The sequence below is a fragment of the Heterodontus francisci genome, chromosome 2, assembly GCF_036365525.1.
Source record: "Heterodontus francisci isolate sHetFra1 chromosome 2, sHetFra1.hap1, whole genome shotgun sequence".
NCBI classification, from domain to species: domain Eukaryota; kingdom Metazoa; phylum Chordata; class Chondrichthyes; order Heterodontiformes; family Heterodontidae; genus Heterodontus; species Heterodontus francisci.
In genome coordinates this window covers 197,861,229-197,888,173 of record NC_090372.1, presented here as the reverse complement: position 1 = coordinate 197,888,173, position 26,945 = coordinate 197,861,229, and the positions used below count along the sequence as shown (strand labels likewise).

The 26,945-nt window shown below is 41.2% G+C and overlaps 1 protein-coding gene across 3 annotated transcripts in view; it reads left to right on the top strand.

Annotated features, from left to right (window-relative positions):
• rbm33a (RNA binding motif protein 33a) overlaps window positions 1-26,945 on the top strand; it is a 236,255-nt gene that overhangs the window by 100,481 nt on the left and 108,829 nt on the right. For all 3 annotated transcript variants that reach the window (XM_068015013.1, XM_068015011.1, XM_068015012.1), the window contains exons 8-12: window positions 6,454-6,638; window positions 10,578-10,863; window positions 17,169-17,227; window positions 23,028-23,151; window positions 23,385-23,704. In XM_068015013.1, coding sequence (XP_067871114.1) covers window positions 6,454-6,638; window positions 10,578-10,863; window positions 17,169-17,227; window positions 23,028-23,151; window positions 23,385-23,704 — 974 coding nt within the window. The remainder of the gene's footprint in view (window positions 1-6,453; window positions 6,639-10,577; window positions 10,864-17,168; window positions 17,228-23,027; window positions 23,152-23,384; window positions 23,705-26,945) is intronic.

The following is a 26,945-nucleotide window of genomic DNA, read 5'->3' as shown; positions in this document are numbered from 1 at the left end:
AGATGGTGAGGGAACCAATAAGAGGGGGAAACCTATTTGACCTCATCATCAACCATCTATTTGTCGCAGCCACATCAGTCCATGACTGCATTGTTAGGAGTGACTGCCACGCAGTCCGTTGCAGAGACAAAATCCTGCCTTCACACTGAGCGCACCCTCCATTATGTTGTGTGACACCACCACCGTGTTAAATGGCACAGATTGAGAACATATCGAGCAACTCAAAACTGGGCATTCATGGGCCATCAGCTACAGCCGAATTGTATTCAACTACAATCTGTAACCTCATGGCCTGACATATCCCTCACTTTATCTTTACTATTAAGGCAGGGAATTTACTCTGGTTCAATGAGGAGGGCCAGGAGAAGCACCAGGTATACCTAACAATGAGGTACCTAAAAATGGTGAAGCTACAGACAGGAATACATGAATGCTGAACAGCGGAAGCAGCATGCTGTAGACTGAGCTAAATGATCCCGCAATCAAACTTCTGCAAACCTGCCACATCCAGTCGTGAATGGTGGTGGTCAGTTAAACAACTAATAGGAGGAGGAGATTGCTCTGTGAACATCCTCATTCTCAAAAATGGCAGTGCCCAACATGTGAGTGCAAAAGACAAGGCTGAAACATTTTCAACCATCTGCAGCCAGAAGTGCCATGCCAACGATACCTCTCAGCCACCTCCTGAGATCCCTACCTTCACAGACGCCATCTTCAGCCAGTTGGATTCACTCTGTGATGTCAAAAAATGGCTGGGTGCATTGGATGCAGCAAAGGCTACGGGCCCCAACAACACCCCAGCTATAGCGCTGTAGGCCTGGGCTCCAACACTAGCCAGGCCTCTAGCCACACTGATTCAGTATAGTTACAGCACTGGCATCTACCAGTCATCTGGAAGGTATATGGAATACTTTCCTCTTTTGGCCAAGGTATAGAATACAAAAGCAGGGATGTAATGCTGGAACTGTATAGGATGCTGGTTAGGCCCCAGCTGGAGTATTGTGTACAGTTCTATCCCCACATTACAGAAAGGACATAATTGCTCTGCTGAGAGTACAGAGGAGATTTACAAGAATGTTGCCAGGGCTGGAAAATTGCCTAGGTATGTCCTGACCACAAAAAGCAGGACAAATCAGCATACTCTGTCATCTGCAAAGTGATGGAAGATGTCAGCACCAGTGTTTATCAAGTGGCACTTACTCAACAATAACTTGCTGACCGAGATAAAAACAGTTCTAATGAAGGGTCACTGACCTGAAACGTTAACTCTGCTTCTCTCTCCACAGCTGTTGCCAGACCTGCTGAGTATTTCCAGCATTTCACGTTTTTATTTCAGATTTCCAGCATCTGCTGTATTTTGCTTTTATATTACTTGCTCATTGATCAGTTTGGGTTCTGCCAGGACCACTCAGTTCCAGACCCCGTTTGCTTCCTTAGTCTAAACATAAAGGAAAATCTGCATTTATATGGTGCCTTTCATGACCACGAAATGTCTCAAAGTACTTTACAGGCAGTGAAGTGCTTTTGAAGTGCAGGCACTGTTGTAATGTAGAAACATAGAAAAATAGGAGCAGGAGTAGGCCATTCGGCCCTTCGAGCCTGCACTGCCATTCAATACGATCATGGCTGATCATCCAAACTCCGTACCCTGTTCCTGTTTTCTCCTCATCCCTTGAACCCTTTAGCCCTAAGAACTATATCTATCACTTTCTTGAATGTATTTAATGATTTAGTCTCAACTGCTTTCTGTGGTAGAGAATTCCACAGGTTCACCACTCTCTGGGTGAAGATATCCCTCCTCATCTCAGTCCTAAATGGCTTACCCCTTATCCTTAGACTGTGACCCCTGGTCCTGGACTCCACCGCCATCGGGAACATCCTTCCTGCATCTAGTCTGTCCAGTCATGTTAGAATTTTGTAGGTCTCTATGAGATCCCCCCTCGTTCTTCTAATCTCTAGCGAATACAAGCCTAATCGACCCTCTCTCCAGACGTCAGGCCTGCCATCCCTGGAATCAGTCTGGTGAACCTTCGCTGCACTCCCTCCATAGCAAGAACATCCTTCCTCAGATAAGGAGACCAAAACTGCACACAATACTCCAGATGTGGTCTCACCAAGGCCTTGTATAATTTTTTTTTTTTCTTTTGGGCCTCCTTATCTCGAGAGACAATGGATACGCGCCTGGAGGTGGTCAGTGGAGTGACCTCTCCATGGCGCATGCCTGGGCAAATTTATGGAGGTTGAGATATAATTGTATAAATGTAGGAACGCATGGACAAAACTGAATTCTAGAGGTGAAGTGAAAGTTACTGCTCTTGACATCAACGCAGCATTTGGTCAAGTATGACATCAAGGAGCCCTAACAAAATTGAAATCGATAACATTCAAGGGGAAAACGTTCCACTGATTGGAGTCATACCGAGCACAAAGGACGATGGTTGTGGTTGACATCTCAGCCCCAAGGATCTCTGCAGGTGTTCCTCGGGGCAGTGTCCTAGGCCCATTGATGTTCAACTGTTTTCATCAGTGACCTTCCCTCCATCATAAGGTCAGAAGTAGGGATATTTGCCGATAGCGCAGTGTTCAGTTCCATTAGCAACTCCTCATATAATGAAACATTCAGTTCCTGCACCACCATGCACTAGCTGCAGTGTTATCATTCTCAAGATCCACTGCAGCAACTCGACTAGGCTTTTTTGACAGCATCTTCCAAACTCCTGGGAGGAAATAGCAGATGCTCTGGGGATCATTTTCAAATCCTCACTAGATACAGGTGAGGTACCAGAGGATTGGAGGCCTGCGAACCTTGTACCAATGCTTAAAAAGGGTGCAAGGGATAGGCCAAATAATTATAGGCCAGTCAGTCTGACCTTGGTGGGGGACAAATTATTAGAATCAATTCTGAGAGATTGAATAAACTCTCACTTAGAAAGGCACGGATTAATCAGGGATAGTCAGCATAGATTTGTTAAGAGAAGGTTGTGTCTTACTAAATTAATTGAATTTTTTGAGGAAGTAACAAGGAGGATTCATGAGGGTAGTGCAGTGAATGTTGTCTACATGGATTTTAGTAAGTCATGTGACAGACTGGTCAGAAAAATGAAAGCCCATGAGATACAGGGAAATGTGGTGAGTTGGATCCAAAATTGACTCAATGACAGGAAACAAAGCTTAATGGTTGACGGGATGTTTTTGCGAATGGAAAACTGTTTCCAGTGGCATTGCAGAGGGCTCGGTGTTGGGTCCATTGCTGTTTGTAGTATATATTCATGATTTGGACTTGAATGTGGGAGGCATAATTGGGAAATTTGCCAATGACACAAAAATTGGCTAGGTAGTTAATGGTGAAGTGGATAGCCGTAGACGTCAGAATGATATCAATAGTTTGGTTGAGTGGGCGGAAAAGTGGCAAATGGAATTCAATCCAGAGAAGTATGAGGTCGTGCATTTGAGTAGGGCAAACAAAGCAAGGGTGGATAAATCCCCATGGCCTGACCAGGTGTATCCTAGGATGCTATGGGAAGCAAGGGAGGAGATTGCTGGGGCCCTGGCAGAGATTTTTGTATCATCGTTAGCCACGGGTGAGGTACCGGAAGACTGGAGGATAGCTAATGTTGTACCTTTATTTAAGAAGGGCAGCAGGGATAAGCCAGGGAACTACAGGCTTACATCAGTGGTGGGGAAGTTATTGGAAGGGATTCTGAGAGACAGGATTTATATGCATCTGGAAAGGCATGGTCTGATTAGGGATAGTCAGCATGGCTTTGTGTGTGGGAAATCATGTCTCACGAATTTGATTGAGTTTTTCGAGGAGGTGACCAAGAGAATTGACGAGGGCAGGGCGATGGACGTTGTCTACATGGTCTTTAGCAAGGCCTTTGACAAGGTCCTGCATGGTAGGCTGGTCCAGAAGGTTCGAACACATGGGATCCAGGGCGAACTAGCAAATTGGATACAACATTGGCTTGGTGATAGGAGGCAGAGGGTGTGGTAGTGGAGGGTTGTTTTTCAGATTGGAGGCTGGTGACCAGTGGTGTGCCGCAGGGATCGGTGCTGGGCCCTCTGTTGTTTGTCATATATATTAATGACTTGGATGTGAAAGTAAGGGGCATGATTAGTAAGTTTGCAGCTGACACCAAAATTGGTGGTATAGTGGATAGTGAAGAAGGTTGTCTAAGGTTACAACAGGATATAGATCAACTGGGAAAGTGGGCAAGGGAGTGGCAAATGGAATTTAATGCAGACAAGTGTGAAGTGATGCATTTTGGGAAGTTAAACCAGGGCAGGGTATATACAGTGAATGGCAGGGCCCTGGGGAGTGTTGTTGAGCAGAGAGACCTTGTGCAAGTACATAGTTCCCTGAAAGTGGCAACGCAGGTAGACAGGGCGGTGAAGAAGGCGTATGGCATGCTTGCCTTCATCGGCCGAGGCATTGAATACAAGAGTTGGGACGTCATGTTACAGTTGTACATAACGTTGGTTAGGCCGCATTTGAAGTACTGTGTGCAGTTCTGGTCGCTGCACTACAGGAAAGATGTGATTAAGCTAGAGAGGGTGCAGAAAAGATTCACAAGGATGTTGCCTGGTTTGGAGGGCTTGAGTTATAAAGAGAGATTGGATAGGTTGGGTCTGTTTTCCCTGGAGCGAAGGAGGCTGAGAGGGGACATGATAGAGGTATGTAAAATTATGAGAGGCATAGATAGGGTAGATAGCCAAAGTCTGTTTCCCATGGTAGGGGTGAATAAAACTAGATTGCATAGATTTAAGGTGAGAGGGAGGAGGTTTAAAGGGGATCAAAGGGGTAAATTTTTCACACAAAGAATAGTGGGTATCTGGAATGAGCTGCCTGAGGAGGTGGTGGAGGCAGGAACAGTAACAACATTTAAGAGGCATCTGGACAGGTACTTGAATGAGCAAGGCGTAGAGGGATATGGAATTAATGCAGGCAGATGGGATTAGTATAGATAGGCATTATGGTAGGCATGGACGCGGTGGGCCGAAGGGCCTGATTCTATGCTGTACGACTCTATGACTCTATGAATGCACAATAAACAGGAGGATATTGAGAGGGGTAGAGGAAATGAAAGAGTGCATGTCCACAGGTCCCTGAATGTGGCAGGACAGGTAGATAAAGTGGTAAAGAAGGCATATGGAATGCTTTCCTCTATTGGCCAAGGTATAGAATACAAAATTAGGGATGTGATGCTGGAACTGTATAAAATGCTGGTTAGGCCACAGCTGGAGTATTGTGTACAGTTCTGGTCCCCACATTACAGGAAGGACATAATTGCTCTGGAGAGAGTAGAGAGGAGATTTACAAAAATGTTGCCGGGGCTGGAAAATTGCAGCTATGAGGAAAGATTGGATAGGCTCGGGTTGTTTTCTTTGGAACAGAGGAGGCTGAGGCGTGACTTAATTGAGGTGTACAAAATTTAAGAGGGGCCCAGATAGAGTAGACAGGAAGGATCTGTTTCCCTGAGCAGAGAGGTCAATTACAATGCAGCACAGAATGAAGGTGATTAGTAGAAAGATTAGAGGGGACATGAGGAAAAATGTTTTCACCCAGAGGGTGATGGGTGTCTGGAATTTGCCGCCCGGATCGGTGATGGAGGCAGAAACCCTCAATTCACTTAAAAAGTACCTGGTCTTGCACCTGAAGTGCTGTAATGTGCAAGGCTACGGGCCAGGTGCTGGAAGGTGGGATTAGAATGGGCGACTAGTTTTTACAGCCGGCACAAGATGATGGGCTGAATGGCCTCTTCCTGTGCCGTATCTTTTCGGTGGTTCTATGATAATGTTACTGGACCAGTAATCCAGAGGCCTGGGCTACTGCTCCGGACATGAGTTCAAATCTCACCATGGCAGCTTAGGGAATTTAAATTCAATTAATTAATCTGGAATAAAATACTTGTCTCATTAAAAATGATCATGAAACTACCAGATTGTCATAACAACCCATCTGGTTCACGAATGTCCTTCAGGGGATGAAGTCCTTACGACATGGTCTGGCCTACGTGTGACTTCAGACCCACTTAACTGCCCTCTGAAAGGGCCTAGCAAGCTACTCAATTGTATCAAACCACTGCAGAAAAGTCAGTTAGCACTGTGGGTGTACCTACACCACATGGAGTACAGAAGTTCAAGAAGACGGCTCGCCACTGCCTTCTCAAAGGCTTTGCCAGCAGCACCCACATCCCAAGAATTAAATTTAAAAAAAATCAAGTCTCTGTGGGCACTCTTCTCCAAGATCCACCTAGTTCAATCCTTCTTTCCTGCTCATTTCTCTGTGTAACCTTTAATTACAATGGCATGTAATTGCACTTAGTTTTTACTGTTAGTATCAGGAATCGTTGATTTCAGCCAGTCATATGATTTTGAAGTAGAAAAGTATTTGCAACATTGATTTTGATGTTTTGGGCAGTAACAAAATGACCAATGTAATTTGTGTTATAGAACTTTCTGATGAGGCTAAAGCAGCATTGCGTGAGTTTGAGGAGACAGAACGCCAACGAAAACAGGGAAAAAGAGGGCGAAGAGGAGGGCCTTCAGCTAATTTTGGTTTTTGTGATCCAAGGAGAGATGGTGGTAGGAGGAGAGACCAACGGCCGCCCTTGATGCAAGTGCCTCCATCACTGCAGGTAACCATCTTGTATTTTTAACTCTTATTTACTTCTGTTTTCTTCACGAGAAATTATTTTGTTAATTTAGTGGTTATGCATGTGAAGGGTGACTGTGTTGAGGAATAGCCAGTGATTGCACCCAGCCTGCCTGTTCAGGTACAGTCAGGTAATTTCTCTTTCTTCATTACTTCTTCAGTCATGATTTCTGTATCTTTTGGAGACCAAAGTTTCTGTGTATTTTCTGTAGGTTTCCTGTACTAATCAATTATTTTTCATTTTCACTAAATGTAGAGTTTTATTATTGCCCTCAATTATTTACATTAAAAGTTAGAAGTCAGTGATTAATCAGAAAAATCTGGAAAACAACCAGCGAAAATCTGGATTGCGATGTTTAGTGCAATTGTGCAAGTGAAAGGCTAGTTTAAATCTGATACCATAATGGATGCATGGTTTCTGCTGCCAAGGTGTTCTAACAATCCAGCTAAAGTTAAGAATACCTATCTATTTCTTGAATTTTTTTATAACTGCACAGAATTTTGCCAGTGTTAAAAAAAAAAAATAAGCACAGAAAGTGCCGGAAATACCCATCAGTTCTGATGAAGGGCCGCAGACCTGAAACGTTAACTTTGTTTCTCTAGCCACAAATGCTGCCAGACCTGCTGAGTATTTTGAACATACGAACTAGGAGCAGGAGCAGGCCACTCGACCCCTCGATCCTGCTCCGCCATTCAATAAGTTCATGGCTGAACTGATTGCTCCACATTTCCATCTACCCAAGATAACCTTCCACCCCCTTGCTTATCAAGAATCTATCTACCTCTGCCTTAAAAATATTCAAAGACTCTGCTTTCTACTGCCTTTGAGGAAGAGAATTCCAAAGGCACTTTCTATTCTCATATCAGAGTTCCCGCATCTGCAGTGTTTTACTTGTGTAGCATCGTTGTCAAGAACACTTGGTCATTGTGCTTCTGCTTTGTTGCAAGGAATATGTATTCCATTTGCAGTTTTTGAATATATATTCGTTTTATCAGTTTTCTAATTCTCCATATGACAAATTTGATGGTATTGTAAGTTGTATAGAGGGGAGCATAAAATTACAAAGAGACATTGATAAATTGAGTGGGTGAAATTCTGGCAGATAGATTTCAACACAGCTAAGTGCGAGAACCAAAAAAAGATCGATCTGAATATTATTTAAATGGTGAAAAGTTAGTAACAGTGATGTTAAACAGAGATTTAGGGATCCATGTACACAGATCTCTATAATGTAGGGCATAGCTATTTATGGCATAGAAGGAGGCCACTCAGCCATCAAGTCCATGGAGCAATCCAGTCAGTCGCGCTCCTCCACTCACTCCCTGTAGCCCTGCAAGTTTATTTCCTTCAAGTACCCATCCAGTTTCCTTTTGAAACCATTGATTGTCTCCGCTTCCACCTGCCTCATGGGCAGCGAGTTCCAAGTCATTACCACTCGCTGTGTAATGCATTTCTTCCTCAGATTCCCCTTGCATCTCTGACCCAAAAGCTTCAATCTGTCCCCTAATCCTTGTACTATCAGTTAATGCAAACAGTTTTTCTTTGTCTAACTTATGTAAGCCTATCAAATCTCCCCTTGATCTCCTTTGCTCCAGGGCGAACAGCCCCAGCTTTTCCAACCTAACTTTGTAACTAAAATCCCCCATCCCTGGAACTATTCTGGTAAATCTCCTCTGCACCCTCTCAAGGATCCTCACGTGCTTCCTAAATAGTAGTCAGGTACAAATGTTAAGCATATTGGCTAATTGATTTTTTAAGATTCTTTCTTCGGTTGTGGGCGCCACTGGCAAGGCCATCCCTTATTGCCCTTGATAACTGAGTGGCTTGCTAGGCCATTTCGGAGGGCAGTTTAGAGTCCACCAGGTTGCTGTGCGTCTGGAGACGCATGTAGGCTAGACCAGGCAAGGACAGCAGATTTCCTTCCCTAAAGGACATCAGTGAACCAGATGGGTTTTTATGGCAATTGATAGTTTCATGGCACCATTACTGATTCTAGCTTTCAATTCCAAATTTTTTTTAGTAGAATTTAAATTAATTAATTAATTCAATTGATATCAACTGCTGTGGTGGGATTTGAACGAGTGTCCCCGGGCATTAGCCTGGTCCTCTGGATTTAGTTCAGTGACATTACCACTTTGTCCCCACCTCCCCTAACTAGAGAGCTAGAATTTAAAAGAGAGGAGGTTTTGCTACAGTTATACAGACCCCTAGTTAGACCTCATCTGAAGTACTGTGTACAGTTCTGGCACCCTTGAAAGCATTTATTTACATTGGAAGGAGTGCAGTGCAGATTCACCAGTGTGTTACCAGAGCTCCAAGGATAAAACTATGAGGTGAGATTACATTAACTAGGTTTAAATTCCTTGGAAAAAAGAAAGTTAAGGATTTTGAAAGGAATTGTTGGGGTAGATCGAGCTAAACTTTCCTGCTAGTAGATAAAAACATACAAAATAGGAGTAGGCCACTCTGTCCCTCCAGCCTGCTCCGTCATTCAATAAGTTCATGGCTGAACTGATTACTCCACATTTCCATCTACCCCCGATAACCTTCCACCACCTTGCTTATCAAGAATCTATCTACCTCTGCCTTAAAAATATTCAAAGACTCTGCTTCCACCGCCTTTTGAGGAAGAGAATTTCAAAGACTCATGACCCTGTGAGAGAAAAAATTTCTCATCATCTCTGTCTTAAATGGGCGACCACTTATTTTTAAACAGTGACCCCTAGTTCTAGATTCTCCCACAAGGGGAAACATTCTTTCCACATCCACCCTGTCAAGATCCCTCAGGATCTTATATGTTTCAATCAAGTCGCCTCTTACTCTTCTAAATTCCAGCAGATACAAGCCTAGCCTGTCCAATCTTTCCTCGTAAGACAGCCCGCCCATTTCAGGTATTAGTCTAGTAAACCTTCTCTGTACAGCCTCCAACGCATTTACATCCTTCCTTAAATAAGGAAACCAGTAGTGTACACAGTACTCCAGATGTACTCACCAATGCCATGTATAACTGAAGCATAACCTCCCTACTTTTGTATTCAATTACCCTTGTGATAAATGATAACATTCTATTAGCTTTCCGAATTACTTGCTGTACCTGGATAGTAACCTTTTGCGATTCATGTACGAGAACACCCAGAACCCTCTGCATCTCAGAGCTCTGCAATCTCTCACCATTTAGATAATATGCTTTTTTTAATTCTTCCTGCCAAAGTGGACAATTTCACACTTTCCCACATTATACTCCATTTGTCTCTGCCCACTCACGTAACCTATCTATATCCCTTTATAATCTCCTTATGTCCTCTTCACAGCTTATTTTCTGACCTATCTTTGTGTCATCAGCAAATTTAGCAACCATACCTTCGGTCCCTTCACCTAAGTAATTTATAGAAATTGTAAAAAGTTGAGGCCCAGCACTGCTCCCTGTGGCACACCACTTGTTACATCATGCCTACCAGAAAATGACTCATTTATGCCTACTCTCTGTTTTCTGTTATCTAGCTAATCTATCGGTGCCAATATGTTAGCCATATGATGAGCTGCTGTTTGCAATTGCAATCAGAAATATTGAAAGTTACAATTAAAATAAAATCATACCATTCACAGGAATGCATGAGTGATTTAAATGTTGTAAGTGTCAAATTGCTTATGAGTGGTATATTTGATAAATTAAAAAGAAATGAGCAAACTAGACTATTATTGCAGAGCTAAATCTTGTCCCCATTCACACATCGAGTTGCACTAGTAGGTTATCAGAAATTATGTTGAAAGATGTGCTCTGCTAGATTTTTCCTTCATATCTGAGTTGTAATAAATGACGGCGTAATGCATTGCATAAAATTACTTTCGTATTGAACAAAAAGATCTTTCCTTGACTTTTTGGTTGGCGGAAAAACTAAAATGAACCATTTCTTTTCCCAGAATCCTCATACTACAATGCATTCTCCAGATCAACAACATGGTAGAGGTAATTTACAACAGAGACGGCAACCACCGCCTCTCCTGGTACCCCAGCGACATCCTTCCACATCTCAAATGTCTAGTTGTCCTCCACAGCAAGCAGAACAGCAGCATCAACAGCCGCAGGAACAGCAGAACTCAGAAACTACTTCTATTGGTTTGAATTCACCAGTAATCCCAGCACAACAACCAAAGAACATTCATATAAACCCTCATTTCCGAGGTCCAGTGGTTACACCTGTGCAAGGTTAGAAATGCACAAGATTGTATAAATTCAGCTTTCTGGGAGAAAATTATCTCCCTTTTACATGGGTATGTTTTCTTCTCTCCTGAAAATGGTAACTTGATCAATGGTACATTCTGTGAATACCAGATTTCTCAGCAATGCCATAGGTATGTTGGCCTTCATTGCAAGGGAATTTGAGTACAGGAGTAAAGATGTCTTGCTGCAATTGTATAGAGCCTTGCTGAGATTGCACCTGGGGTATTGTGTAAAAGATTTGGTCTCTTAATGTAAAGGATATACTTGCCATAGATGGAGTGCGACCAGAGGTTCACCAGGCTAGTCCCTGGGATGGCAGGATTGTCTTAGGAGAGATTGCAGAAGCTGGGCCTGTATTCTCTAGCGTTTCGAAGAATGAGAGATGATCTCATTGAAATTTAGAAAATTCTTACAGGGTGTGACAGGGTAGATGTGGATAGGATGTTTCCTCTGGCTGGTAAGTCTAGAACAAAGGGACACAGTCTCAGAATAAGGGGTAGGCTATTTAAGACTGAGATAAGGAGGCACTTATGTGCATAAGTCATTGAAGGTGACAGGGTAGGTTGAGAGCAAGATTAATAAAGCATACAGTTTCCTGGGCTTTAGTAATAAGGGCATACCATACAAGAGCAAGGAAGTTATGTTGAACTTGTATAAGTCGCTAGTTTGGCCTCAGCTGGAGTATTGCGTCCAGTCTGGGCGCCGCACTTGAGGAAAGACATGAGGGCATTGGAGAGAGTACAGGAAAGATTCATGAGAATGGTTCCAGGGATGGGGAATTTCAGTTATGAAGATAGATTAGGACTGTTTTCCTTGCAGAAGAGAAGGCTGAGTGGTGATTTGATAGAGGTATTCAAAATCATGAGGTGTCTGGACAGAGTAGATAGAGAGAAACTGTTCCCACTCGTGAAAGGATCGAGAACGAGAAGGCACAGATTTGAAGTATTTGGTAAGAGAAGCAAAAGTGACATGAGGAAAAACTTTTACTCGCTGCGAGTGGTTAAGGTCTGGAATGCGCTGCCTGAGAAAGTGGTGGAGTCAGGTTCAATTGAAGCATTCAAAAGGGAATTAGACAATGTGCAGGCTTATGGGGAGAAGGCAGGGGAATGGAACTGAGGGAGTTGCTCTTTCAGAGAGCTGGTGTGGACATGATGGGCTGAATGGCCTCCTGCTCTGTAACATTTCTGTGAATTTCTTTACTCAAAGGGTGATGAATCTGTGGAATTCTCTACCCTAGAGGGCTGTGGAAGCTCTATGGTTGAGCATGTTCAAGACAGAAAGCGATAGATTTCTGAATATTAATAACATCAAGGGATATGGGGATAGTGGGGAAAAATTGCATTGAGGTAAATGATCAGCCATCACCTGTTTGGTGGAATAGGCTCGACGGGCCGAATGGCCTACTCCAAGTCCAGGCATGAGTGTTTATGGGCTTTTCTTCATGGGTGGTATTTGAACCTGCCCCTGTCTTCAACTGACATACGTGATCACTTTCTAGCACAGGTTACTTGATGTCAGGAGCAGACATTTTAGCCGATTTACTGTGTTTCCCCCTTGATAGACTGGGAACACTTAAGGCTATTTCCCGTGATCCTGCCTGTTGTTAATTCTGAAATTAGCCAACCTGTCAAAGGCCAGAAATTGGATTTAGTGGACTGGATGGCAAATTTGCAAACTATGCCATTGGGGAGCTGGTACAGCCATTTTTAATGCTGTCGAATTAACATGTGTTGGCAAGATTTCAGAATGAGAACTTCTGGCAAAAATCAAATATAATTTTAAATCAAAACATGAATAATTATTTTAATTTTTTAGTCTGCTGTTGCCAATCATAAACAATAAACGTTTCCAAATTAAATGCATTGCATTTGTGGAAAGGATGCCACAAAAACATATGCTTATGGGCAGAAGAAAAATTATAACCTTTTTGCCTTTGGCTTAATCATGCCCTTTCACGCACTTTGCATTAACAGATTTTTTTGTTTTTGCATAAATGGACCTTTATGGGAAGCTTGATTCCAGCATACAGAATTTTTACTGCCACTTAAAAGTTTCAACTTTATTTCTGTTGTATTACAATGTAATTGAATTGATTCATTCCAAAAATGGTGCAGCCAACTAGTTATACTTTCATTTTAGTATCACCTCCATTACCTGAAATTATTGACCTGATTCCCATAATGCTTAATAATTGTTCTACTGTAATTTGACGTGTTAATATTTCCACCGAAATCTTAACAGGCAAGCGATCTTAGTTGAAGTAATTCCTGTCTTTTCTTTTGGAACTAATAACTAACCTAAAAATAAATCCTTTCAACCTAAACAAGAGTAATTCTGACATATTCAAAGCTTTTGTAGTCAAAGGCTGAAATCCTTTTGTGTGCAACTTAAATTTTGATCCAGAGCACTCCTTGTACATCCAGTGATCTGCTTAACTGATGCCATGAATTGATTCTCCATCATGCTACTTCAATTATTCAGCTTTTATATTCAGTGGAACAGATGATGTAAAAGTGAGGAGCACCATCATTTTGCAGCAAGTGTTTGAGATATCTATTGAGGAATTTTTACTTCTGGCATTGAGGTTATAATGTGAGAACAGTTAGGATTTAGAGTTCAAAAATTAATGTTTGATGCAGCAGTTTACATTAATGTGTGCAAACTGATTCTTGTAAGGCCAGTTGTATGCCTTGTGGTCAATGCAAAATCAATTCTGGTTTTGCAGACATGGAATTCCTGATGTAACAGCACTATGGGAGTACTTACGCCACACAGACTGCAGTGGCTCAACACCACCTTCTTGAGGGCATTTGGAAGTGGGCAGTCTTTGCCAGTGATGCTGCCATCCCATGAAAGAATAAAAAACAAATGCAATAAATAATCTCAGTTGAGAAAAATCTTAGGCAGTGCCTTGTTTTTGCTGGCATACCTGCTTATGCAAGATGGTTAACGTCATTATAATTTCAAGGCAATTGATATTTACGTTTATATTAAAAAAAAACTCATTTCATGCCTTAGAAGTGATAGATGTAAAAAAAATATGTAAAACCCATTTACTTTCTGTGGTTTACTATTGACCCTTCAAACTTGGATGATGAATTAACAATGGTGGAATTACTGGTACAGGTGTCAAGGAATTAATTTTGGACACAACATTAAAGGGCTTCCAGAGCTGCCATGTGTCATGCCCTGTTCGATGGTCGAATTTCACCCCAGCTTGCTTAAGACCTATTCTGTATTTGTGTGCTTCTAGCACTGTCCTGCAGGCTTCTGTGAATGTTGATATAGAAATGGGTGTTAGCAATCTAATGCATGCATCTGAATTCCAAAATAGTGTTGTTTCATGGTTAACAAATCTTTATCTGAAAAAATTAGAACAGACTTGACCGCTCAACAGGGTATCCATGGGGACCATCAGCAGCAGCAGAATTGCATTCAACCACAATCTGTAACCTCATGACTCTGCATTTCCCTCATTCTACCATTACCATCAAGCCTAGGCATCAACCCTGGTTCAATAAAAGAGCGCAGGACACTATGCCAGGAGCAGCACCAGGCATACCTAAAAATGAGGTGTCAACCTGGTGAAGCTACAACACAGGACTGCTTGCATGTCAAACAGCAAAAGCAGCATGCAATAGAGCTAAGCAATCTCACAACCAACAGATCAGAGCAAAGCTCTGCAGCCCTGTCACATCCAGTCATGAGTAGTGGTGGACAATTAAACAACTAACCGGAGGAGGAGGCTCCACAGATATTCCCATTCTCTGATGGAGGAGCCCAGCACATTACGTGCAAAAGAAAAGGCTGAAGATTTGCTATCATCTGCAGCCAGAAGTGCAGAGAGGATGCTCCATCTCGGCCTCCTCCTGAGGTCCCTACCATCATAGATGCCAGTCTTAAGCCAATTCGATTCACTCCATGTGATATCAAGGAACGGCTGGAGTGTTGGATACTGCAAAGACTATGGGACCTGACAACATCCTGGCAGTAGTACTGAAGACTTGTGCTGCAGAACTAGCAACACCTCTAGCAGGCTGTTCCAGTACAGCTACAACGCTGGCATCTAGCTGACAATGTAGAAAATTACCCAGGTATGTTCTGTCCACAAAAAGCAGGACAGATCCAATTACCTTCCCATCAGTTTGCTCTGGATTATCAGCGAAGTGATGGGAGGTGTCGTCGACAGTGCTTTCAAGTGCCACTTAAACAGCAACAACCTGCTCACTGATGCTCAGTTTGGGTTCCACCATGGCCATTCAGCTCCTGACCTCATTACAGCCTTGGTCCAAACGTGGACAAAAGTGATGAACTCGAGATGAGGTGACATCAAGGCAACATTTGACCGAGTATGGCATCAAGGAACCCGAAGAAAACTAGAGTAAATGGGAATCGCGGGAGAGGGGAGGAATCTCTTCACTGGTTGGAGTCATACCTAGCACAAAGGAAGATGGTTGTGGTTTATGGAGGCCAGTCATCTCAGCCCCAGGATAGTGCTGCAGGAGTTCCTCAGGGGAGTTTCGTAGGCCCAACCATCTTCAGCTTCATCAATGACCTTCCCTCCATCATAAGGTCAGAAGTGGGGATGTTCGCTGATGGTACAATATTCAGTACCATTCGCAACTCCCTGTACTGAAGCAGTCCATGTCCACATGCAGCAAGATCTGGACGACATTCAGGTTTGGGCTGATAAGTGGCAAGTAACATTCGTGCCGCACAAGTGCCAGGTAATGACTATCTCCAACAAGAGAGAATCAAAACAAATCCCCTTGACATTCAACACATTACGATTACTGAATCCCCCACTATCAGGGGGTCACCATTGACCAGAAACTCCACTGGAGCAGCCATATAAGTACTATGGCTACAAGAGCAGGTTAGAAGTTGGGAATTCTGTGGCGAGTAACCCACTTCCTGTCTGCACAAAGTCTGTCCCCCATCTGCAAGGCACAAATCAGGAGTGTGATGGAATACTATCCACGTGCTTGGATGACTGTGGCTCCAACAGCACTCGGGAAGCTTGACACCATCCAGGACAAAGCAGCCTGCTTGATCAGCACCCTATCCGTCACCTTAAACATTAACTCCCTCCACCACCGACACACAGTGGCAGCAGTGTGTACCTTCTCCAAGATGCAGTGCAGCAACTCTCCACTCCTCCTCCGACAGCACCTTCCAAACCTGTGACCTCTTCTACCTAGAAGGCCAAGGACAGCAGAAGCATGGGAACACCTCTATCTGAAAGTTCCCGCCCAAGCCACACACCATCCTGACTTGGAAATCTATTGCTGTTCCTTCACAGTCGCTGGGTTAATTCCTGGAACTTGCTCCCTAAAAGCATTGTGCTGTACCCGCACCAGATGGACTGCAGCGGTTCAAGAAGGCAGCTCATCACCACCTTCTCAAGTGCAGTTAGGGATGGGCAACAAAAGCTCGCCTTGCAACGACACCTGCATCCCATGAAATGAATTTTTTAAAAATCTATTTCGTTATTCAGATTTGTTTCTTTGTTGTTTTTGTTCCCTTTAATTTTATTTGTTCCAGTACTTTTTAATTTTGGCACAACTATATATTGATGCTATGCTTACAAATGGAGAAGTGTTTTCCTGATGGCATGCGGAAATGCACCTGAATATGTGCTGATGCCATCAGGGTGGGGAAGGTGGTGGGGGACAAAGGGGCGGGGATTGATTGGACACAGTGATGAGTAGTGGTGAAAGTAAATTGCATCTCAGAAAATGAATGCACCTTTGGCAACCCTGGAACTTTTTGGCTCTTTTGCAGAATTGAATTTCTCTTTTTTACCTGCATCTTCAAATATATTGACTTTGTTAATTCATAATGTTTCTCTTTAAACAAATGTGTTAACAAAATGTAATTTCAAGCTGGTTGAATTAGGATTGTTGCAAAGTTTGGTGAACAGTTTCAAATGCTGATGTCAAAATATTCACATGCCGATTGGTTTGCTTAATCAGTTTGTGATGGGATCAAGTGGTGTTTAATTGGAAGTTCACATACGTCAAAATCTGCTTGGACAACATTAACTGTTACAGGTACAGGCCCAATTGATTTTCTTTTTTAAGCAGCTTGATTGATATGCTTGTTGTGTATCAGCTGCTTTTCTGCTACAAAATGCAGAGAAGTAGCTGGCAGTTTGTTTTCAGTGTCAATGTAAAGTAATTTCAGCTATGGCTGTTGAATTTATTGCAGCAAGAATGCCTGAATCCTTTGTAAGGTCAGAACACAAAGGTAATGACTGGTGTTTTTTTCTCCCCTCATTGTAATTGCAGTGCCTTTGATGCCTACGCCAAACCAGCCGAGGCCTGCTGTGGGCCCCCAGAGATTCCTAGTGAGTAGCAGCTGCTTTCCTTTGTATTGCAATATTGATTGCGCGTACCCCTGTAAAGTAGTATTAACATAGTAATTAAATACCAGCAAAGCTAAATAAAGTTTTAAGAATCTGTAAACATTGTTGGTTGTCTGCACAGCTGGATATGTTTGATGTGAGCTTTATGCTGTGATAGGTTTGGTCATTTTACTGTAAGCTCTACAAATGTGAAAGCGACAAGAGATGTAACAGGGACTTCATATGATTTAAAAAACAAAATCTATTAAAATGGATAAAGGCAGAATTTTGCTTTATGAACACAGTCTTATTTTCAAATACAAGAGGAGAGATACTCTCACTGTTCCATTTGCTGGTATTAGTCAAGGTTAGAGGGGTTGATTAAATCCTGTGTATTAATTTATTTCCTGATATTTCGTTGTTATATCTACATGTTATGCATTTGTTCTTTTAGGTTTGAACAAATGCTCTGAGCTTCTTTATATCTTAATCAATAGTATTTTGCAAAATATATCTGGGTCACTCCTATTGACTCTAGAGGAATTACAGTATTGATGCGTTAGGATCCGGTGAATATCCAAATAGTTGATGCTACTGCAGTGTAAAATTTGCAACTCCATCTGTGAGCACCCCCCGCACCCCACCCAACATGACCCTCAAATATCGCCCTTTCCTGTGAATCAGGATAGCTGTTAGATTTGCAGTAAACAAGAGCAGATGAGCCTGTACAAGATTATAATGGATACAAAGATAAAAACAGAAGAGCTAAGAGAGAACCAGTAGTATGCTGTAGTTAATGTTCAGAACCATGGAGAGTTGCATTGTAGTCTACAGGGTACAAGACATCAGGTGGTGGTGATTGACACTTCCTGGGTAGAGCTTCTCGTAGCAGTTTATGCAAATTGAGTATGAACAAGGTTGCTGCAGCAAATTACATTTCATTTAGGTTATGGACCTTGCTAAAATGAGGCAGAGCTGTGTTCTGAGTAGTTCAAGATTTCCGCCAGAGCTTTTTTGTGTTTTCAAGCCATGTTTTGGTAAGGGAAAGCTATGTAATTATAACCTTTATAGATGGTAAAGGAATGATGGGCATTTTCTCTTATCAGATCTTGGGCAGAGGAGAGCAGATGCAGTATTAGATACCACCAGCTGTCAAATACTGTCAGACTGGCGTATACAGTGCACAATTTAAAATGCAGGTGACATAATACCAAGCAACTTCCATTTGCCACCAGGCATCTGATTAATCTTGATTTGCATATATTATCATACTATCGAATTTAATCATATCCACGGGTTTCCATCTGCAGAGCTCAATGTAGCTATACAGAATATGGTTTGGATTTGAGAGGTGTGGCTGTCTGTGTTTTATATATTTGAAGATTACGGAAATACAACATTTGCTTGGGAATAAAATTCTGCTTTTCTAATGCAAAATATAAAGGTATTTCATTGTGGCAGCTTCTGTTCATATAATTGCTGGTAATGTTGCAACCTTTTATCATTTTGAAAAAATATACCAGCAGTTTGGGAATGAGTCTTAACTCAGCATTCTTGGTGACAGGGATGGGTAGGAATTTTCTTTTCCTGATTGAGGCCACTACCTTCACAGCTTTGCTGAGACTTGGTGATAAAACTCATATAGAGTCATAGAACTTGGTCCTTCATTTACCTTCAGTTTTCTGCATCTACTGCAGTACCAAAAAGAGCATTTCATACTGAGGTGCCAGAGGATCAGACTAAGAAAATGAATTCTCTGCACCAAAACCACTTAAATCATATTAAAAAGTGAGGTGCTCAAAATCTTGAGGGGTCTGGACAGATTAGATAGGGAAAAGCTGTTCCCACTGACAGAAGGGTTGAGAACCAGACAGCACTGATTTAAGGTGATTGGCAAAAGAACTTTTTTACCCAGCAAGTGATTAGGATCTGGAATGGACTGTCCGAGAGTGTAGTGGTGGCAGATTCAATCGTGGCTTTCATAAGGATTAGATAATTATCTGAAGAGAAATCATTTCCAGGGATAGGGGAAAAGGCAGGTGAGTGGGGCTGTGTGAGTTGCTCTTACAGGGAGCTGGCATGGACAGGGTGGACGAATGGCCTTCTGTGCTGTAACCATTTTATGATTCTTTGAAAAATTGGAAGAAGGTGGATTATTTTTCTCATGAATGCTTGAAAAGTAATGCTTTTGTCGAGCCTTGATCAGGATCTCCCCCCACCCCCAAAACCTTTGCTGTTTTAAAATATTTTCTAGTCTAATTCTGAGCTTCATAAATGCAAGAGTAATTATGACATTGGAAAACTAATCTTGGATAAATAATGCATTGTTTTAAAATCATGTTTTAGGATGTTTGTTGAAAGTCATTTATTATTGCCATATCTAGTTATGGTGAAGATATAACGCAGTTAAAATTTACGCTTTACATTTTTTAAACCCTGGGTATGGGAGAATATATCTGATTTTGGGAAAATAAAAATTAATCCATGCCTTTCTAGTGACACAATGAGTTAAGACTGAATCATATGAGCTGGGGGGTATCTCTGATCAATGCGCAGTTAGCTGATCTCTCAACAAGGCTACACGTACAATTGGCCTCAGCAGCCTTGCTGCCAAGGAATAAATTGGCCAAGATTCCTGACTGTGATTGAACAACCTCAATTGGAATTGCATACGTAGGGATAATTTGGCTTCCCTATGTTGTCTGTGCAGTTGAATGGCCTGCTAGCACCATTGAAGCTCATGGAGGAATTATAACCACTTGTATGATGGTACCAGAGGGTCACCAGCTCCTGTGGAATTAGTCGGCAAGGATTTTGTGTGATCAGGAGCACAGGAGAGCAAATTGGTGTGAACTTAAAAGAAATTAACATTAATATTATGTCCAGTGTTCTGTACAATGTACACATTTTAAAAACTTATCTACCTACCCTGCATAGTGTGTTACAAGAAAGAGGCCATTCAGCCCATTTTGCCTGTGCTGGCTTTTTGAAATACCTATCTAATTAGTCCACTCTTCTTCCCTCACTTACTTTTCAAGGATATCTCCAGTTGTCAGTTGAAAGTTATTATTGAATCTGCGTCCACCATCCTTCAGGCAGTGCATTCCAGATCACCATAACTTGCTCATAAAAAAATTCTTATCAACCCTTTGGTGCTTTTGCTAGTTATCTTAAATCTGGCTACTGTCTTGTCTGCCAATGGAAACAGTTCCTCCATATTTATTCTCTCAAAACTCTTCGTATGTTTGAACACCTATATTAAAACTCTCGCTAACCTTCTCTGCTCTAAGGAAAATAACCCCAATTTCGTTTTAGTTTTAGAGATACAGCACTGAAACAGGCCCTTCAGCCCACCGAGTCTGAACACACTCGCCATAACTGAAGTTCCTCATCTCTGGTACTATTCTAGTAAATCTTCTCTGTATTCTGTCCGAGGCCTTGACATCTTTCCTAACGTGTAGTGCCCAGAATTGGATACAGTACTCCAGCTAAGGTCAAACCAATAATTTATGAAGGTTTAGCATAACATCCTTGCTTGTGTATGCTCTGCCTCTATTTATAAAGCCAGGGATTCCATGTACTTGAATACCCTCATCAGCCTGTCCTGTCACCTTCAAAGATTTATATATGTGAACCCCCAGGCCCCTCTCTTCCTGCACCTCCTTTAAAATTGTACCATTTAGTTTATATTGCCTCTTCTCATTCTTCCAAAATGTGTCACTTCTGTGCATTAAATCTGCCTTGTGTCTGCCCATTTAACCACACTGTCTATCATCCTGAAGTCTGCTACTATCCTCCTCACTGGTGGTAATTAACATCAGCAAAATTATCATTAGTAGCAAGAGAATAATAACATTAACTTTTTTTTAGAATTCAGTCTTGCATATCAAATTCACGAGCTTGCATTCTGGTGTAATTGTATGCAGGAGAGCAGCTTAAAAGATTTCAAACTTCTCTGTTTGAAAAGGCAGCTTAGTGAATATAGAGCTTAAATGGTAATTAAGGTTAATGTGCCATGGCCCTATTTTTATTTATATCTTTTTAACATTTGCAAAGTGCACACACTTGGATTATTAAAATGAAGACTCAGGCTGAGAGATGTTAGGTATACAGTGAAACATTCACAGTGGTTACTTCCAACTCTTTGCTCTCATGGGCTCATCTTGAACTAGGGTAGTTTGGATAGAAAATTATCCTGGTGTGAAGGTTATTTAAATAGTTGGCTAACTCTTAAATTTCAGCTTTACAACTGTTGTAATGAACTGTTGTGTTGAGTCTCAGTCGGCTTTGCAGTTGGTTCTTATAAATGGGCTGGAGTTAACATTTAGAAAGCAGTGGTTATAGTTGACACTTTTTTTTGCAGATGTGGACGTTAAATAAAGATCTAAGGGATCCTATATTTATGTATTTCTAAAATATGATGTAGCTATATTTAAAAACAAAAATATGTATGCCTGAGGGATGTCTTCGGGGTTAATAACCACTCTGTTGTATGTCGCCTCTGTGAATGTAAAGAGAGAGGCGTACAGGTTTATTCATGACATCTTTTTTTTTCGCATGAGCGCTTGATACTGTCACTTCTGGTCTTGAAGATAAGGGTATCTATATCCAGTAACTGAAGATCCTTCACTGTGTATTGTAATAGTAATGCAGGCTGCATAGCAGTCATTTAATTTACTTAGGTTTTGCCTTTTTTTCTCCAGTCAGTGACAGTCAGTTGAATTAACTTGTGCTCACCCACTATATCAGATTTATTTTCACGTATAACTATTTTACATTTTAAGTAGGATTAATAATAAATGCCTGCCTTGAAGATGGACGCTATTAATTTGTTGAACAATTCATAAGATTTCAACAGTGTTGTTAAGGTATTTAATTAAAGGTTTTTGTGACTATACAGCTGAAGCTATTGAGAAAACTGATAAGTGGTACAATAGCCATTTGATCCTCTTGGTTGGCTGTTCCTTCTTTCAGTAGTTGATTAACTTTTTGTTGAGCACCTTATGTGAAGTTTTAAGCTGTTATACCATTGTAAGCGAGTACCGTCATTCCATATGAAAAGATGGATTACCATTGATAACATCATATAATTAACACAAGGTGGAAAAGCAAAAGCACAATTTGTGTCAGGATCATATGCCAAAGAAGGTTAATTTCTTAACTGGGGAAGGTCTCTGAGAGTATAAAATGAGAAAGCCAAGTGTCGTCTTATTCTGAAAAAGGATTAAAGCAGCCTTATCTTATTTTCTTTGCGGGGGTGATTAAAAGCGTGTGTGTGTCGCAGTCTGCGGTTTGTAAGTGCAATGTATGATGAACTATTCACGGTGTATAATAAATTGATGACACAGGCAGTCTCTTTGCTCCTGCAGAAGTGACTGAAACAAGTAAATTGCTGATCAAACTGGTTGAATAATTAATGCTGTGCCCACTCTCTGAATCTATACCCATCGGGTTTCATTGCCCTATGCTTTTTCAAACCTTTAGAAGTAAATAGATCACAACTTAAATTTTCCAATCATTAGAAAATCACAGATGAAGTAGGAATTGAGGCTGTAGAAATTTGGTACGTCAGATTGATAAGATCTGATAATGGCATTGAATCCCTTAGGAATGAAAATTGATAATCTGGTGATCCAGGGTGGCCATTAATTGGTTTGTACTGATAGTATGGACTAATTTATGACTTAACAGATGTTAGGTGTCCTGACTGATCTGAGAAAATGATTTACAAGAAGCTAGATCTCATAGTTTGAAAGAAGCGATTCAGTGTAACTTTATGATCAATATATTATTTCGTTGTTAGAGCCCTCCAGAATTTCAACCACCTATTCCAGTCCCTGCTAACTTTAATCAGCCACCCAGGCTACCTCTTCAGGAACCATGGAGAGGACCACACCCACAAGAGAGAGAACCCTTCTTCATTGGTGGTAAGGAACCTAGGAATTATTTTTAAAGGCAAAAGTCATCAATTGAAAAATAGGGTTGCAGAAAGTTTTTACTTGGAATAATGCAAATTATGAACAATTAGATCTTAGATATTCAACTTAATTATACATTTTATAATACTTAAAGGTCTAGTCGTGAAAGATTTAGTTCACGGTGTTAGAGGAAATATTAACTCAGCACAGTTCAACACATTATTGCATGTTTGAATTCACAGAACCAAGGTTCCAAGGACAACATATGTTTGAGCAAGGGAGTCCTCCTCCCCCACTTATGAACAATCATGCTATGTCTTTGCAACCTCCCATGGTGTACAGCCATCCAGGCCCAGGTTTCAACCAGCAGGGGCAACATCATATGTTTCCAAGGGAAGCTCCGATAAGGACTAGTCTTCAACCCCAGGGTCATATGGGGATGCCTCCCTTTAACCAACCTGGCCCATTGAATCCAAGACCATTCATTCCTCCAAGACAGCAATTTCCACAAGGCCCTGGACAACCATTCCCACCATCGCCCCACATTCAACAAAATATGCAGGTATGAGAAAAACTCTGCAAGTCAGTGAGTAACCAGAATAATGAGAATCTAACCTTAGTTCTGATAGCAAAATATTGTAAGCATTATATGAAAATGTAGTATCTTGTGTAGGAGACAAAAAGGATATGATAAATTTTATAAGTTTGTATGTAAGGTGGTACTTCTGATGTGTAATATGTTAGCAAGACAGTTTAAAAATAAAGGCTTTTTTGGTCTACCTAGCAATTTTTTTGTTTTTTTAGTTCATACCAAAATGTGCATCTTACTAGGTGATGAGCGTTCCACTAAGTGACAATATGGCTTCTCCACTGTGTGCCTGGAAGCATAATCTGTTTCTTGGATATGTATCGAACGTGAAATTAATGTTTGCTATGAAAATGCCTGGGGTGCATAATTTAGGAAGGTAGGGGCGCCCTCTACTGCTTGAATGATAAATAGAAGTCAGTCCACTGATACTTGGGGCTGTTTGTGCAGTTTTAAAAAATGTAATTATTTGAATTAATTTTGTAATTTGAATTAAGCACTGCAAATAATGCAGCAAAGTATCAATAGTTTGAATTAAGTGACCTCGAGTTGAGACTTTATTGAAATCAATTGCGATTTTTTGCACAAAGTAGAAATTTGATAAACTACAAACTGAGTGTACATAGTGTAATATTTAATAATTTGATGAATATGTAGGCCATAGTTTTTGTAAACTGAAGAATAAAATGTTTACTTATAGCTGTTGTAGATGTGATTTTTGACCATGTGTATATCTGTGTTTCTGATCATGATTGCAATATGGTCACTGTAGCACTGTTTAAATATGCAAGTTTTATCCAGTTTTAATGAACTGTACGTTGACGCAGTAAGCATTCACATTTGTAACCATATTTAAGTAATGCAAGAACTTAGAATGAAGTCGAAGTGAAATGAATAACTGGAGAGGTTAGAGACAAAGTAGAAGAATCATAGTGAGACTTCTGATTGGACTTTTGATGGAATTAAATCAAGAAACCACCTATTCTTGGAATAGGTAGCAAATGTGCACTGGATCAGTGAAAACAAAACAGGTTAACATGCTATGAACATACGAATTGGGAGCAGCAGTAGGCCATTCATCCCCTTGAGCCTGCTCCGCCATTCAACAAGATCATGATTGATCTGATTGTAACCTCAACTTCACGTTCCCGCCTACCCTTGATAACCGTTCATCCCCTTGCTTATCAAGAATCTATCCACCTCTGCCTTAAAAATATTCAAAGACTCTGCTTCTACTGCCTTTTGAGAAAGGGAACTTCAAAGACACTCAACCCTCAGCAAAAAATTCTTCTCATTGCTGTCTAAAATGGGCGACGCAGAAGAACACAAGACACAAGAACACAAGAAATAGCAGCAGAAGTAGACCATTGAGCCTGCTCCGCCATTCACTATGATTATGGCTGATCTTGGGCTTTAGCTCCACTTCCCTGGACGCTCCCCATATCCCTAGATTCCCTGCGAGACCAAGAATCTATCTATCCTCGCCTTAAATGTATTCAATACCCCAACCCTCTGGGGTAGAGAATTCCAAAGATTCAGAACCCTTATTTTTAAACAGTGACGCCTAGTTCTAGATTGTCCCACAAGGGGAAACATCCTTTCTACATCCACCCTGCCAAGACTGCTCAGGATCTTATATGTTTCAATCAAGTCGCCTCTTACTTTTCAAAACTGCAGCAGATACAAGCCTAGCCTAGCCTGTCCAACCTTTCCTCGTAAGGCAACCTGTCCATTACAGGTATTCGTCTAGTAAACCTTCTCTGAACTGCTTCCAATGCATTTACATCCTTCCTTAAATAAGGAGACCAATACTGTTCACAGTACTCCAGATGTGGTCTCATCAATGCCCTATATATCTTGAAGCATAACCTCCCTACTTTGATATTCAGTTCCCCTCACAATAAACGATAACATTCTATTAGCTTTCCTAATTACTTGCAGTACCTGCATACTAATCTTTTGCGATTCATGCACTAGGACACCCAGATCCCTCTGTATCTCAGACCTCTGCAATCTCTCACCATTTAGATAATATGCTTTTTTTATTCTTCCTGCCAAAGTGGACAATTTCCCACTTTCCCACATTATACTCCATTTACCAGATCTTTACCCGCTCAATTAACCAATCTTTATCCCTTTTTAGCCTCCTGTGTCCTCTTCACAAGTTACTTTCCTATGTATCTTTGTGTTAACAGCAAATTTAGCAACCATAACTTCAGTCCCTTCATCCAAGTCATTTATAAAAATTGTAAAAGTTGAGGTCGCAGCACTGATCCCTGTGGCACACCACTTGTTACATCATGCCAACCAGAAAATGACCCATTTATGCCTACTCTGTTTCCTGTTAGCTAGCCAGTCTTCTATCCATGACAATATGTTACCCCCTGCACCATGAGCTTTTATTTTCCTCAATAACCTTTGTGGCACCTTATCAAATGCCTTCTGGAAATCTAAGTACAGTGCATCCACCAGTTCCCCTTCATCCACAGCACATGCAACTCCCTCAAAGAACTCTAATAAATTGGTTCAACATGATTTCCCTTTCACAAAAGCATGTTGACTCTGCCTGATTACCTTGAATTTTTCTAAATGTCCTCCTATAACATCTTTAATAATAGCTTCTAACATTTTCCCTATGACCGATGTTAAGAGAACTGGCCAATTGTTTCCTGCTTTCTGTCTCCCTCCCTTTTTGAATAAAGGAGTTGCATTCGCTATTTTCCAATCCAATGGAACCGTACCCGAATCTAGGGAATTTTGGAAAATTAAAACCAATGTATCAACTATCTCACTAGCCACTTCTTTTAATACCCGAGGATGAAGTCCATCAGGACCCAGGAACTTGCCAGCCCGCAGCTCCAACAATTTGCTCAGTACCACTTCCGTGGTGATTTTAATTTTTTTGAGTTCCTCCCTTTCATTTCTTTATTTACAGCTGTTTCCGGAATGTCACTTGTATTCTCTGTAGTGAAGACCGATGCAAAATACCTCTTCAATTCATCTGCCTTCTCCTTATTATCCATTATTAATTCCCCAGACTCACTTTCTATAGGATCACTGCTCACTTTGTTAACTCTTTTTAAAATATCAATAGAAACTCTTACTATCTGTTTTTATATTTCTGGCTAGCTTTCTCTCGTACTCTAATTTTATCTTCCTTATTAATCTTTTAGTCATTCTTTGCTGTTTTTTATATTCTTTCCAACCTTCTGACCTG